The sequence below is a fragment of the Triturus cristatus genome, chromosome 3_1 (genome assembly GCF_964204655.1).
Source record: "Triturus cristatus chromosome 3_1, aTriCri1.1, whole genome shotgun sequence".
NCBI classification, from domain to species: domain Eukaryota; kingdom Metazoa; phylum Chordata; class Amphibia; order Caudata; family Salamandridae; genus Triturus; species Triturus cristatus.
The window spans coordinates 345,428,306-345,442,526 of NC_140583.1; the positions used below are offsets into that span (position 1 = coordinate 345,428,306).

General features: G+C 47.6%; 1 protein-coding gene across 1 annotated transcript in view; it reads left to right on the plus strand.

Moving 5' to 3' along the window:
- Positions 1-2,913: 2,913 nt before the first annotated feature.
- The window catches only part of LARP6 (La ribonucleoprotein 6, translational regulator), a 59,872-nt gene continuing 48,564 nt past the window's right edge, over positions 2,914-14,221 (plus strand). The window contains exon 1 of the mRNA XM_085644060.1: positions 2,914-4,133. Coding sequence (XP_085500186.1) covers positions 2,947-4,133 — 1,187 coding nt within the window. The 5' untranslated portion in view covers positions 2,914-2,946. The remainder of the gene's footprint in view (positions 4,134-14,221) is intronic.

Here is a 14,221-nt window from a genome sequence, read left to right on the forward strand (position 1 = left end):
CAATAGGTCTCGCATTTACGCGAGTTTGAGCTATACGCATTGTAAATTACAATGTCTTTTATTTATGTTTTGGTTTTTAAAACAAATAAAAGGCATTTTCATTTGTAATGCTAGTAGCTTAAACTCTCACAAATGCGAGACCTATCGCATTGCAAATGCTTGTTTTTATGCGCTTCAACCGCTGCGTGGACCCTCGCCCAAGTCTGGTCTCAATCTCCATAGGCACAACAGTAAAGGGGTGACACCCTCTCGGTGGGTTATCGGTTATCGTATTTGGTTTTGGTTTGCGGTGGGTGTTGGCTGCAGAGATTGGTAGCAGGCCAGGCCGAGAGTATCCCCCCCCCCAGTCATGGCACTGCAGTATTCCAGGCCCTTCTAATATTCACTGCTGTTGTCAGGTTAAATGTTCTATTAAACTGTTTTTTGAAGTTGAGTTCTATCTTCTATCTACAAACAAAACCTCTGGCTGAATATTGATCGTTAGTAAGTGCATTGGTTTATTCAATATATTGTATCTGTGTCCAGACTTTACTGTTCGACACAGGGGATTCAAGAGTCTTGGCTAACCTTTGCAAACAACAGCATCCCAGGGCAGTGCTGGGAGCGGGCAGCCTCGCCTTTGACACTGGTCGGTACTCCCTGCAAAGCCCAGAGCCTGCAGAGGACGCTGGAGAGCGCACTTCAACACAAGTGGACACCGATCCTGGCGCTATCGATCCGGCAGCAAGCATTCTGTGACACCTGAGCCATAAAACATGAGCAAACACCATGTTAAAGAGGGAGGGCACTGATGCTTCACAAGAACCTCTGAGAGATGGCCTTTCCAGAGGGAACAATATGAAACACGTAAAATGCTTTTATTATAACCGATCAGCAATGATTTTCATTGGGGAGGACAAACAGGAAATGTGTCCGCCACATCTCTTGCGCTGATACCACTTCAAAACAATGCAGGTGGGGCCAGGACCTCGATGCCTGCCCTCTCTGCGGGCCAAAGGGGAAGTTAGGGCTGAGAAAGCCACGTTCTCCTCCAAACATCTGCTCGCCAAATGCAATGTGTGCTTTGCTGGGTTTACTTAAACAAGAAAAAAGTGCTTAGCATCTAATTAGAAGACACCGTGTCACGCTGCGAGTAAAAGATCCAGTCTGTGTGGGCGGGGCCAAAAGGAGACAGGGTGGTAACAAGGAGTGACTAAAAAGCCTCACTCACAATGGAAAGCCAGGGTTTAGCATGTACAATGACGCAAGCCAATGGAAAGAAGGGACGGAGCCTAGACTCCACTTCTGAAATTTGCTTGATTACAAGAAGCCTCACAGAGCGAGCATCGCATGCGCTCTGCAACGCTAGGCGAGACCTACAAAATACCAGGAGGAAGGCAAAAAGTTCGGGGATGACCCTGCAAAAAAGGCCAAGTCTAACAGAGCCTGTACAAGCAGTAGTTGGGAAATAAAGGCCAGTGAAACAGGCCCCCACCTTTCTTTTGGCAATCTCTGGGGGTATCAGTGTGAACTGGCACTCTGTCCAGCCACCACCCTCCTACAGCTAGCCAGTAGCTACTGGACTAGCGGGATTCCAGTAAACTGTGCCAAGACATCAGGCACCTGTGATCAGATCCATGACGTCACTAGAGCTGTGTCCTCACTCAGGACGGGAGGGCACCTCTGTTGCTTTGGGTGGGGTTATGGGGCTGATCAAGAACCTTTGACTTCAAATCATATACTGCAACTATATCCTTTCAATCCAAAGATTGGTATAAATGTTCTAGCTAATGAGAGCAACCCTATGCAACATGGTCTGTAATATGCAATGCTAATTGTGTGTTTTCAGGTTAATTGTGTTTTATAGTGCTTGGCATCTAGGCGCTATAATACTGTTTGGGTTCAGAACTCTGGCCCAGGGGCTTGTAGAGACATATGGTTGTCACTGTCTATCCTAGTTTTATGTGTAGTATAGTTTTCTTGTGTGTATTAAAGTACTTTTCTTTTATAAAAAGTAAAGCACTGACTGGACATTGATTTTATCAGCTGGCAGTACGGTGTGCACTGTATTCTGGATCTCTAACCCCACCTCACCTCCTTGAGTAAGCCTTGGACTGCTCTGTCTTGCTACCCTGAGAGAGTCAAGTGCTGGAGAGGACTACTTGGTTATCCAGTTTTGGGTCCACTAGTATGAGTCCCCGGGACACCTGCGGGGAACACTCCAGTTGATGCGATTGGAGAAAGTAACCCCTGAGTGTTCTGGTGCCCAAGAAGCCGGGTCTAACAAATACTATCTCAAAATGTGTTGCCTTATGTAACATAATTTTCCTTTTCTTTCAACATAAATTAGTCAACTCTTCCGCACAATTTAGTTTTTCGTGGCCGTATAATTCCAATGGTCCTGACCATAAATTAATAATAGGGTCACAGCAGAAAGAAAATAAAACATACCATTACTAAGATACATATCATATGATTGTAGGCACAATTTCACTTACTTTTCTTGCAGTTGCAAAATCTTTTTCACAGTTTCTACCATAACATACATTGTAACCTCCTAATTACTGTATCTTGTGGTCTCGATATAGTGGGGGTGTACTTCTATTTGCATTGCACAGCGATAGCAACCGTCCCCCTATCTCCATGCATTTAAAGTAGCCCAAGGCATTGGTTATGCATGAACCGGGCTTGAAACACAGTAACATTGGGGCAGAGACCTGTGATAAAGGTATAGAGCCAGGGTGACCCTAGGCAGTGTGAGGCACTCTCGCCTGGGGCGAAGAGAAGCTACCTTTTGGGTATAAAACGGAGCAGACTAAAACATAAAGGGAATGAGAGTCTCCCTGGACACAGCATGGGGCGCAGAGAGGACACTGGAGGTGGAGGTACAGAATTCGACAGTTTGGCCCTGAACCCCGGGCCGGAAGGGTATAAAGCCCGTCAGGGGCTGGGCGGCCCCGCCTCAGGATGTTCGCGCTACTCAGGCTTTTCCTGCGCTGTTGGCTTTGGCTGCTGCCGAAGCGGGGCCGGGCTGTGCTGGGCTGGGAGCGGCTCCCAGACTCCTGGCCCAATTGGCGGACTGCGGGAAGGCGGGGGTGCGCGGCGGCGGCTGGATGCGCCTCCCCCCGCCGCCACCGCGTACTAAGCGCCCCAGACTCTGCGTCCATCACCCCGCAGCATGCCTCCCCCGGCTCCCTAAGCCACCACCTCCGGAGGCTCCAGCGCGCCTGGGACTGGCTTCCGGCCGCCCCGCTGCTACTGCATAGTCTGCTGAAGAGCCTGGGCTGGCATAGGGCCTGCCCCCTGGCACACATGACCGAGCTGGAGCAGCCGGCCAGGGCTGGGGCGGCTGTGGTCACCGCGGGCTGCGCAGCAGAGAGCCAGGAGGAGGGCCGCCCAGAGGAGCAGGAGGAGGGCTGCTCCGGGGTTCCGGAGGAGGGGTGCGTCGGAATTCAAGAGGAGGGCCGGCCCGGAGCGCCAGGGGAGGGATGTGTCCTTGTACAGGATGATGGTCCTTCCCTGGTACACGAGCAGCTTGGCGGCTGTACCCAGGTGGAGGGGGCGGAGGGCGACCCCGAGGTGCGAGGGGAGGTCTCTCCTGGGGTAGAGCACGACAACTCCCGTAATCTGCATTACTGCTCCTTTCCGGAGGAGGAGTTGGAAGGCCACCTCCCGGCACAAGCGAGCTGCGTCCCCGAGGCGGAGGCGCCCCCCACGGGCTGCACTGAAAAGAGCCCAGCGGTGGAGGAGGGCTGCCTCGGGTCCTGGAAGCATTCAACAGTCGCGTGCCGCTCGGCGATGGGGCCTCCGGCAGAGAGCGAGTCGGGCCCGTTCCTGGAGGGTTCCGGCGATCCGCTGAGCGAGAGGCCGGTCAGCCTGACCCTCGAAGCAGGCACCATGGGCATCGGAGCTGAGGGCGAGGAAGGTGACAACAGTTTAGCCCCCCGTGGAGGCAGTAGCCGTTTCCTTGTCACCAATGGTCCCGGTGACGACAGTGAGGGGGAGAGTGCTGGCCTGGCCCCCGAGCGCAGCGCCCAGGTGCAGATCACGGTTGCTATAGAGGCGGTGGAGGATGAAGACTGCTACGTCCCTTTTTCGGGTGCCCTGGAAGGAGGGGGCAGTTGCAGCGAGGACGACAGAAACGACAAGTACAGGTACCCCCCATGTGTTAAACAGTGTATAACAGTAGTGTAAACGACAACATTTCACGCAGCCTTAGTAACGTACAGCATCTGGAGTTGTATTTCTTTAATTAGCAACACAATAATGCATTATCACGAGTGCTAATGGATAAAAATGCGTTTTAATGTGTACATTCCCAGAGGGCGGTGCTTGTGCGGGGAGGCGACACTAATGATGGAGCGACTGCTCACACTGCTAGGGTGCGATGAATAACTTGTGATTGCATCAGATGGTAAATTGCGGGTGCACGGCGGATCAGTAGGTCTGACTCACTGTTTACAGCAGCAAAACAAAACGCCCCCGTAGTTTTAAAGTCTGAGATTGGGCCTCCTTCGCTTGACACCACTCTTAGGGCCGCCCCTTTCTCACCAGGAATCAATGTTTACTAAGGCACTGAAATGATGTGTCTGGAGCGCCTTTCTGCCTGACATCGTACACATGCGTGGAGCAGTCCTTCGACCGGAGGCCTTTAATTATGTACAATGTAGAAAGTCCATTCTAACGGCCCATTCACTATAATGTATTGGATCACGTAGTGTCTGGTCCATCCCTGGTTTGTAGAATCGCCGACTGTATTAACAGATTCAGATATGCAAAGCCAGAAAAAGATCCTTGCCTGCCTGAGCGGCGCGATGTATGAGATAATACACCCCATAACGTCCTTACACGAAGATAAGACAACGAACGTCCTTTACCACTATAACGCCTTCCTATGGAGTAGCGTTTTATATCCCTGACCTCTCCTTTCCTAACCTCACCTTTTCTCAACTTAGTTTGCCTCCACAATACAACTGATCTACCTGAACGATTGTCACTCAGTGAAACGCTCAGTCGTGAAAAGGTAGACGTGTTTTGTGTTTGTTTTTTGCGGTACATGGGTCTACAATTTAATGCAGAGCCCCACCCAGCACCTGCCCCCGAGTGTAATTAAGTTGTTTTCACTGAAGGATAAAATGGGGCATATCCAGAATGTAGCTCCAACTATTAATACAACTGTCATGGCTGACTCTGCAATAACGGGGCAGGGCTGAGACCCCATCTATAAATTAATTTTTCAGCATCAAAGTCCTTAAAATTCTGGATCCTGGTTCTTGGTTAATAACTTCTCTACTAGGACAGCCTCGAGGGTGGTCATTGGGACAAAGGCAAACACCCTGCTCCGTTTATTGAAGGTTAAGACCGTCCTAAATGGGGGTCAACGGGTGCCTCGCGCCCCACTGCCACTTGAAACTGCTGCACCCGTGATAGCTACAACACTCTTATTAGAACCCGGGTTTTCTTTCCCTTCATTCTTCATTTGTGTGTCAGTGCGCAGCTCTGCCATCTGTTGAACTGTCACTGTGAATTCCAACTTCTTTAATGGACTTCGGGATTGGGTTTTGTCTACAAACCCTGCATTTTGTAGAGCATGACTGCCAAGTGGGTTTAGTATGCCATTTACAAAAATGTAAACTGAAATAAAATATGTAAGAGCAGTTGTCTCTGACACAAGGACACTCACTGGGTTGCTGATAAATGGGCCCCGCCTTGACTGGAGATCTCAAACAGCCCACTGTTATCAGCTCAGCATCATGACTCTGGGCCCCCCGCCTGGATACCCTTGGGGGTAAAAAGTCGCGCTTTACACATATGGAATTTAGAATGGAGCCATCTGTTAACCAAGCGTGTAGATACAGGTGATGGGCTGGCAGCACCTGGGCCGATTTGAAAGGGCCTATGAGTGACTAGGGGGTCCTAGTATATGGCAGGGCAGCCCATCACTGCTGTGAGCCGCCTTCGTATCTGCCAGCGTGTGCCCTGACCGAGATGGCGTGAGTGAAAGGATGCCTATTGCAGGATGCTCGATGCCCTGAGACCTTTTTCTAACAGCACATAACACACGTGTGGGTGCTTTAACATGACCAGTCTCATCCCTTGTGACGTGGGCACCCGCAGGTATTTTCGTAGAGTCCAGTTTAGATGATTAACACCGTCATAATCTTCTTTCCTGGCAGCCCGTATCTCTGAAAGGATTGTCTGCCTCTTGTTCCATTATCCCGCCAGTCCCCACCTGTAGCACTGTGCTCTGTGCAGTACTTTGCCATCAGAAATGTAACACTAAACTCGCTCAAATGTAGCTCTACACGACACATTTACTGTTTCTATGGTGTAACAAGAACATATGAAGTGTACCACTGTCAACAGTGCTACGAAGTGGCTCCTGTTGTGTGCGCTTAATAAAACATTTCAATATGCTTGTTTCCGATGCATTAGTTATTTCGGGAGAGGCGGGCTGCTGGGAGTATGTTGCTATGCTTGGTTCCATTACTGTGAGGCGTCTGCCGTGACCAGGGACCATGGGTGACGTGGGTACTCCGTGGCGGTGACTTGCTGTGCCTGCGGGTGCCATGACAGTCGCTGCTCTTTGGAGTGATGTGCTTTGCTTTGTGCCCCGGGGTGCAGTTGTAACCGCTTGTTTCCCAGCAGTAATCTCCTGCTCAGTCCGCATTCCTGTCGCCACTCCTTGCTGCGAGGCCGTCCTCCCCGGTGGGAAGGGGCGGTGCTTCGCCGCACAACAACAAGGCGAGCGTGGTGTGCTGCAGCGCGGGCTGTGATTGAGCCGAGGCGCAGCCGCCCCTCCGAGCTTCTGCCCGGCTATACCTCAGCCCCCGGCTCCTTCGCGCCCGACCCAACCCCAATTCTGACGCACTTTCCGACCTATGATGATGAACGATCTGCTGGCGGAATACAAACCTGACCCGTGTCGTCTGTAGGCTGGCTGAGGCCCTGTAACTACCCCCACCCCCTCTAGGCCGCCGGTGTGTGCGTGCACGTAGCTGCAAGACTTCCGCCGCTCACACCTGCAGCTGAAGGACATGTAGACGTCATTCATTGATGTTGAAATCAGTACACCAGGCGTTTTCGACACGGTCAACCATAATTGACATAGGGCTCGGTCTGATTTTGTTCACACATACCCAGCTCTAGGTCATACCCGCCCCTCAGAAATGATGTTTGCTTATATCATTATTTTTCTAATCTTTGTAGTAGAAACCTACGTTGATTGGTCACATCTCTGCCTGGAATATGATGCAAGTAAACGGTTTGATGTAAAACCTTGTTACCGCTTTGCCAACGTGTTCTCTTGAGCGCTTGAATTTCCTTCCTTCTTACTTTTCCTAACATGAATCTCATTGTGCTTTCCTAGCTTTTGCACCATAAACTGACACAAGATAGTGCACTGCTAAGACACGTAGGACACACGTTCTCAAGTATGCATGCTGCATGTAGTTTTAATTATATTGCATGTGATAAACGCATCTGTAAAATCTTCCCTAGAAGAAATTGGTAGTGTAGTTTATGCACAAGCAACAACTCTATCCTGCAGACTTGAGCAGTTGTATCTAGGTGAAGTTTGGGAGAGCTCATTTTCATGGACTACAGAAGTATTATTGCTCCTTCTACCCCCTCTCCCCAGTGCACCTTATGACATTGGATAATTGGCACAGCACTGGCAAACTACCCATTGGCCCTTTGTGCAGATATTGATTTCCAGATGTGACGGATACTCTCCACTGATACATTTTGTTGTCAGACTAGGTTTAAAACAGTTTAAAACTGCACCACAGACTGCAGTGGAGGCCTGAGACATGCTTTTAAAAGGCTACTTTAGTGGATGGCACTATGATGCTGCTGCCCACTAGTAGCATTTAATTTATAGGCCCTGGGTACACGGAGTACCATTTACTAGGGACTTGCAACTAAAATCAACTAGTCATGTTTATTTTCTGAAACACTTTTCACTCTGAACATCATCAGGGCATTCTCTCATTCATCTCGTCATCTCCTATGTTCAAGACGTTCAATAGGTAAAAGATGCATATATGAAGCGTCATATTCATATCCTGACTGCCACGATCACCATAGAATTCCAATTCTAGTAATCAGACACGTGCAAAAATAATTAAATGGTTAGCAGGGTGATAGACTTGTATGTTCAACCAGAGTCAGAAGTCTATCATCAATCATGTGAGTCTTTAATACTCCTCTATTTATTAACCCAGATACTTCTGTAGGGTATCAGTACAGTATTCCATGTTAGTAATGCCACACACATCGCAGATCTGACAAGTCTCCCCCTGTTGAAATCAAAGCCGTTCAATCGTCCTTTTCCTGTGCATTAGCATCTTTGTGAATCTCTTAATAGGTAAGTCCGCTGTATAGCTCAGGCATATCGCAAAGGATCTTGTGGACTCGGAATTTTGTTCCACCCTCGCAGTGTGGAAGGGGGTCGGATGGAATATCGATACCCGGGGTAGGGTGATCCTGAACAATCGATGGTAGCCAGACATAACCTATGCTGCCACAGAGGGTCCAGTTTAGCCAGAGACCGCTCTTAATGAACACCATATTGGAAGGTGGTTCTTGGGATCTCAACTTGGGTAAAGACTGGGAAAGGGGTTGGATCAATTTGTTTAGGTATGGTTACATTACAAACAATGTTTACAATGAAAATATTGCCCTTTCTTTGCCAGCAGTCCACGGGCAGCTGATAGTAAATTAATATTAAGCAGCTAAAGGTAATGACTGGGCAAAGGCAGAGTCACCTCTTCGTGGGTGAAATGAGCCGTAGAGTTCAGGAATAAAAGTATCCAAGCAAGCACAGATCTGCACGTTTTTCTTTCCATTTACATTGAGTCTGAACCATAGCCCCCCCTCTCCTCCCCCCCCCCCCCCCCAAATTGCAGTAAATGGCTACAGAGTCGCCAGCATGAAGAAATAGTCAGGTCCTGTTTGTACTGATCCAGCACCTGCAGAAAAGTATGGTCTTTGTACATCGATTGATTGTTTCTCGCTAGGCACTGGACTCTGTGCAATTGACTTCCATATCTCAAATAGCCCCCTCCTGACACAGCCACATGATTAACCAAGCAAGCTTGCAGGGAGGGACACCAGCCCGACCATGAAGAGATCAGGCAGATTGCCAACTTCTAACTACCAGGGTTGCAGGCTATAGCCATGGGAAAAAGGGTCTGCACCCTTGTTGCCTTCTTTCTGGTGCACCTGTGGTGGCAGGAGCAACTCTGATTGCCGATCAGGTCTTTCTTGACCATGTGGTCCATTTACAGTGTGATGGGTGGATCCAAGCGGCCAGTCCTCTGCTCTCGATTGCAGTGTTGGAAATGAGCGGGGCTTGGTAGGACCTAATCACTGGGGCTGAAGCGAGGACATATTCCGGTTAATCTTGATGTGGATGCAGTCCTAGTGCTGCAGATAATGGCATAGTCTTGTATTGGTCTCTTGGTCACAGTAACTGCTCCATCTCAGCATATGGGTAGAGTTCCACCCATCCAGAAAACCTACAAACCTGTACTAAGTCAAAGACATACGAACAGCATTGTGACATTTAAATGAAGTCTTTGGCTGTGTAGTAAGTTTTCCAAAGAGCAGGGTGGGCAGGTGCTCTTTGCTATAATGTAGGCTTGACAAGCGGCACAAACGTGACAATACTGCTAAGCACTGGAGAGAAAATAAGTAACAAATCTGGCAATGATTGCAAAACGGATTATCCATCACTGGAATGCAGTGCAACGATCTAAGTGGGCCAAATTTGGAACCAGAATTCTTGGAACAGAGCATTTACCAATTCTTAGCGTGTCACAGCCATCTGGATGTCACCCATACCCCTTCCAAGCCATCATTTGACTTAATATACCTGCACTTGTGAGTCTGTAAGATTTAATTGGGTCTGTAGTCTGGAACTCGTACCAGATCACATCAAAGTTGAATTTCTTAGCTGCACAGTCACCAAAGCATTACTGTTAGTTACTTCCCTTTGAGCAGATCGGCGAGCAGCACACTCAACAATTGTTACTTTCTTTGGCAGTTTGAACACATTAAGGAACCTTCTACATAGTATCTGGTTTGATAGGATCTGTTTAATGCAAGAACCTGCAGATATGAGAAACCCTAGTTGAATCCACATACAGAACAAAATTGTGGACAACACCAGCGGTATCATTGGAATCGGGCAAGAGTTGTGCGTCTCTGAGAGGCCAACATACTACCATGGGTTAGTGTAATCAATACAGCTGCTGTGTAAACACTGGCAGTCAACACCTTTGTGTATGATGCAGACAACTTATCCAGCAACAATACAGAAATCCTTTGCCATTTCTAAGTCGGGAACCCTAAACATAACGTGCAGTGTCAGTTAGATGTAGGTGCATTCGTGAGATCGATGTGGGGCATTTGTGTTTAGACAGTTCGCACTTTGACAGGTGCTGCATTTTAGTGGTTAACCATGTGGCCACAATATGATGTACAAGGACAGTGAGCAGTTCCCCAAGGACAATACTTCACTTCAACATTATGGGCCACTCCTGCACACAATCCTGGGTGCAGCGTGGCACCACATTATCCAGAGCAGAGGGATTGAAGAAATAAGCAGTTCTCACTTCCACACTCCATGGTGCCCTGCACCAACACCCGGAGGATAACGGTGTATATTTCATGACCATACAGCGATTTTGGGTAACTCAGAAATTTCGAAATAGTGATACCTTTTCAGAGCTGCAAAAGCGTGCTCTTAAATTGACCAAGGCAAATGTTTGGGGTGTGTCTTTAGTGAAAAGATCTTGTAACATTTTCACAATACTAGCGTAATGTAAAATGCACTGATGATGACCAGCAATTCCTAAGAGTGCATATCGAAGACTAACAGGTCGGGTTAACTTGTGGCTAACCTCCCTGCGATCATGCCCCTCTGACTAGCTGGAGACCTGGGGATGTGTAGGTGACCTGCCCCCTTGTCTGGCTCCTGGATATTATTTCAAGGGGAAGAGTCAATCGAGGAGGGTACACTGGGGGCCTACACTTGTCCACTGGGCATGAGCACACGTTCAGAGTCTTTAATTCTTCGTCCGCGGTCAGTCGCAGGCTAGCCTAGGTTATTGTCCTACTCTGTGCCCAAACGCGCCAAGCATGCAGTTCGGCCTGGTGAGGTGCCAATTGGGACCATACCCATAGAGGTGTCTGCAAACCTCTTGTCTAGGCATTGCACTTCATGCACTACTGTCACTTGGGCTGCTGTTTGCCACGCTGCTCCAGCTTGAACGCCTTTTACCTGCCCGTTAGTTTGTGCTGTGCCATTCTCTGGTGCAACCACTGGTGCAATCAGGCCAAAGTTGGAAACTCTTCTTTTGAATAGCATTAGTCATTTGGGTAAAGAGATCTAGAGGAGATTATGCAGTGGGGCTTAAGATGGATATCCACACCAATGTGAGTAATTTGGTATCTTTGTGTCGCTTTATAAATGAGGATCCTGCTAGCATTCCATGGCTTCCCCTTTCTAATTCAAGCTGCCCCTCCCCCATTATTATGGGGTTCATTTTTTTTGGGCTCCATTAGTCCTTCAAGATTATTTAGGCATTTATTGTCAAATGTATTTTTGCCAAGTCTTGTATCACTATCCGTTCACTTGACCCATGTTTCTATAAACCTACTTGCTTCTGCTATATTGGTTGTGCATGTTATTGGTGAGTCCACCTAGGCAGGGCCTTTTTCGCGTTTGATTCTTTTTATCCCATTTTCCTTACTGCGTTTTGACTCCTATTCAGGTAAAGCATTTGGGTAGTCTGCTTCAGCCTATTCCTGTGGAGGGGAGGACATTTCTGGAAAAGAAGGTAAGGGTGGGTCTGACAGCTCAACTTAGGAAAGTCAAAGTATATTCCCACTTGTCCACTAGCCGCACCCACTCCACTCCCCCTCCCTTGCCCCCTTCAATCAGAACACCTTTAGAGGGTAACAGAGCGCGATGGCTGAACCAGTGTACTTTATAACACATTTATCCATATGGGTTTAGAAGATCCTGCTATTGTGCTTTGGATTTTCACTCCCTTATCTCCTAGTTCCAATGACTCCCCCACCCATCCCTCTTTTCCTACCATGGATTTTCACTCACGTTGATCTTCTAGTTCCCAGTTGTCCTACTTTGCTGACCAACTATCTAATTTTGTCACCTTTCCAGTTGACTTGTATCTATAATTAAAGTATTGAAAAAGTAATTGGTGTACAATCAACAAAAACGAAATTGTCCCTTTTTAATGTAAGGTAATCCTGTTAGACTGTATAATCCAGCTGGCAACACGAATACTAGGCTGTGTTCGACCCAAGTTCCCCCACCCAGAAATCTCCATCTTACCTTGGCACCCGGATTGTGGGTGGATGGTGTGGTTGAATGGAGGTCTGATACAGTTCCAATCACTGCTCTCAGCCATGGCCAATGCACCAAAATTGGTCATTCAGCTCACAATTCAGTTAAGTCTTTACACTGTTTCTTGTAAAATAAGCCTGTGAATTGCTGAAATTTCTGACCAGAGGATTCAACTTGGCAATGGAACCCAGCTCCATGAGGAAGGGCGGGACTCGTATACATATGCTGTACTGTCAACACAGTTTCTAGTATTGATCCTATGATTAAGTACTAACCACGAGTACATTACAGTACAAGCCGGTGCCTAGCTTAGTGCATGAGTTTTAGTAGATTGCCTTTGAGTTACAAAAATGTAAACTGCTTTGGCTGACCAAGATAGCAAATTTCATGTGTGTGATTCCAAGGTGTCTTGTAGTCAGATGGGTACATTTGCTTAGCATTGTTGGCATGAACAAAAACATGCCTCTGATTATTTACAGTACTCTAGAGTAAAGCAAATGTATTTCAACTTAACACCTTCCTTCCGAAAGCCGAATATAGCACCAGAATGCAAGGCTTGGTCCTCGCATCCCTAATGTTGTGGTTGCACAACTACCTGACACCATATTGGCACCTTCGAAAGGCATTGGCCTTCAAACGGTCTTCCTCTGAAGATGCTCCAGAGACTTGGAATGCTCTCATGAGCCATGTGGGAGAGGCCATGACACATTCTCCTTTTAAAATGGACCTCAAACATTGCTTTCCAAACGTCTTTTAACATCCTGCACGTATCTCTCATAACTGGTCTCCCCAAATCTTCACTACAGAGATGTTGCCAATCTGAATAGCCTAACTTCTTTTATGAAGTGTGTGAGTTAACATTTTGGAACAGTCATGTTGTCAACCTCTCTACCACCCTACGCCCAGCGTCTTGATGCACCACACCAAGAACCAAAAATAAATGAAATGCTAGGTAACCATCTGGCTTTGTGAGCACTGTACCAGGAACGAATGCATTGTTATAACTAATAAAGTAATGCACGAAGATAAAGAGCAGAAAACAGGCCTTTTCCATCTGTGCCCCGTGCATCAGGAACAGCTTAGTAACTGCTGATACCTTACGATTTAGAAAGAAACTGAAGACCCAGGTCCTCAAGGCGCACTATCGCCTTACATAATAGAATCCAGATATGTGCCTTATTGTGATTCCTATGTCTGGGCTCTCACCTGATGGTTTGCACTCGGTTGGCCCCCAGATCTGGTGCCTAAGTTTAGGTATTGCTTGAATCAAAAATTATGATGGTTATTCCTAAATGTTGTTCTAGAACTAAAGGTAAACCTATACCAGGGACTAAAACCGACTTTCAATGGTCCGTCTGGATAATTTTAAATAAAAACAGATCTTGTGGTGCACCACTGAAGGTGGTTGCAGCAGGGATAGCGACCAGTGTGCAGAGGAATATGTTGGGGACTTCTGGATCATGGCGGGATTCCTTGGTTGCGGTGGGTGCTGACTAACTCCAATATATGTACATTGGGACATGTGTAGCTCCACTAATCTGAGCTTCCTATAGGCTCATGGCCCCATATTTACATAGGAGACTGGGAATACCGCATATTTCATCAAATAAAACCACATTGAGACAAGATAGTGTTATCTGGTCTGCGGTTCAAGGTGACCTATAAATCCCGCTTCACCAAGAACAGCAGACCTGATAATACCACCCAACTATAAACTTCAACTCTTGGCTTGTTTGAATTATGCTGCTTATTCAAATAGCCCCTGTGAGTTATGATGGTCTCGCGTGTTAAAACGTTCACAAGGTGAATTTCCCTAAATCCGAAATTTTTAGACTGTAGCGACAACGTTGTGTCTCTATGAATCGA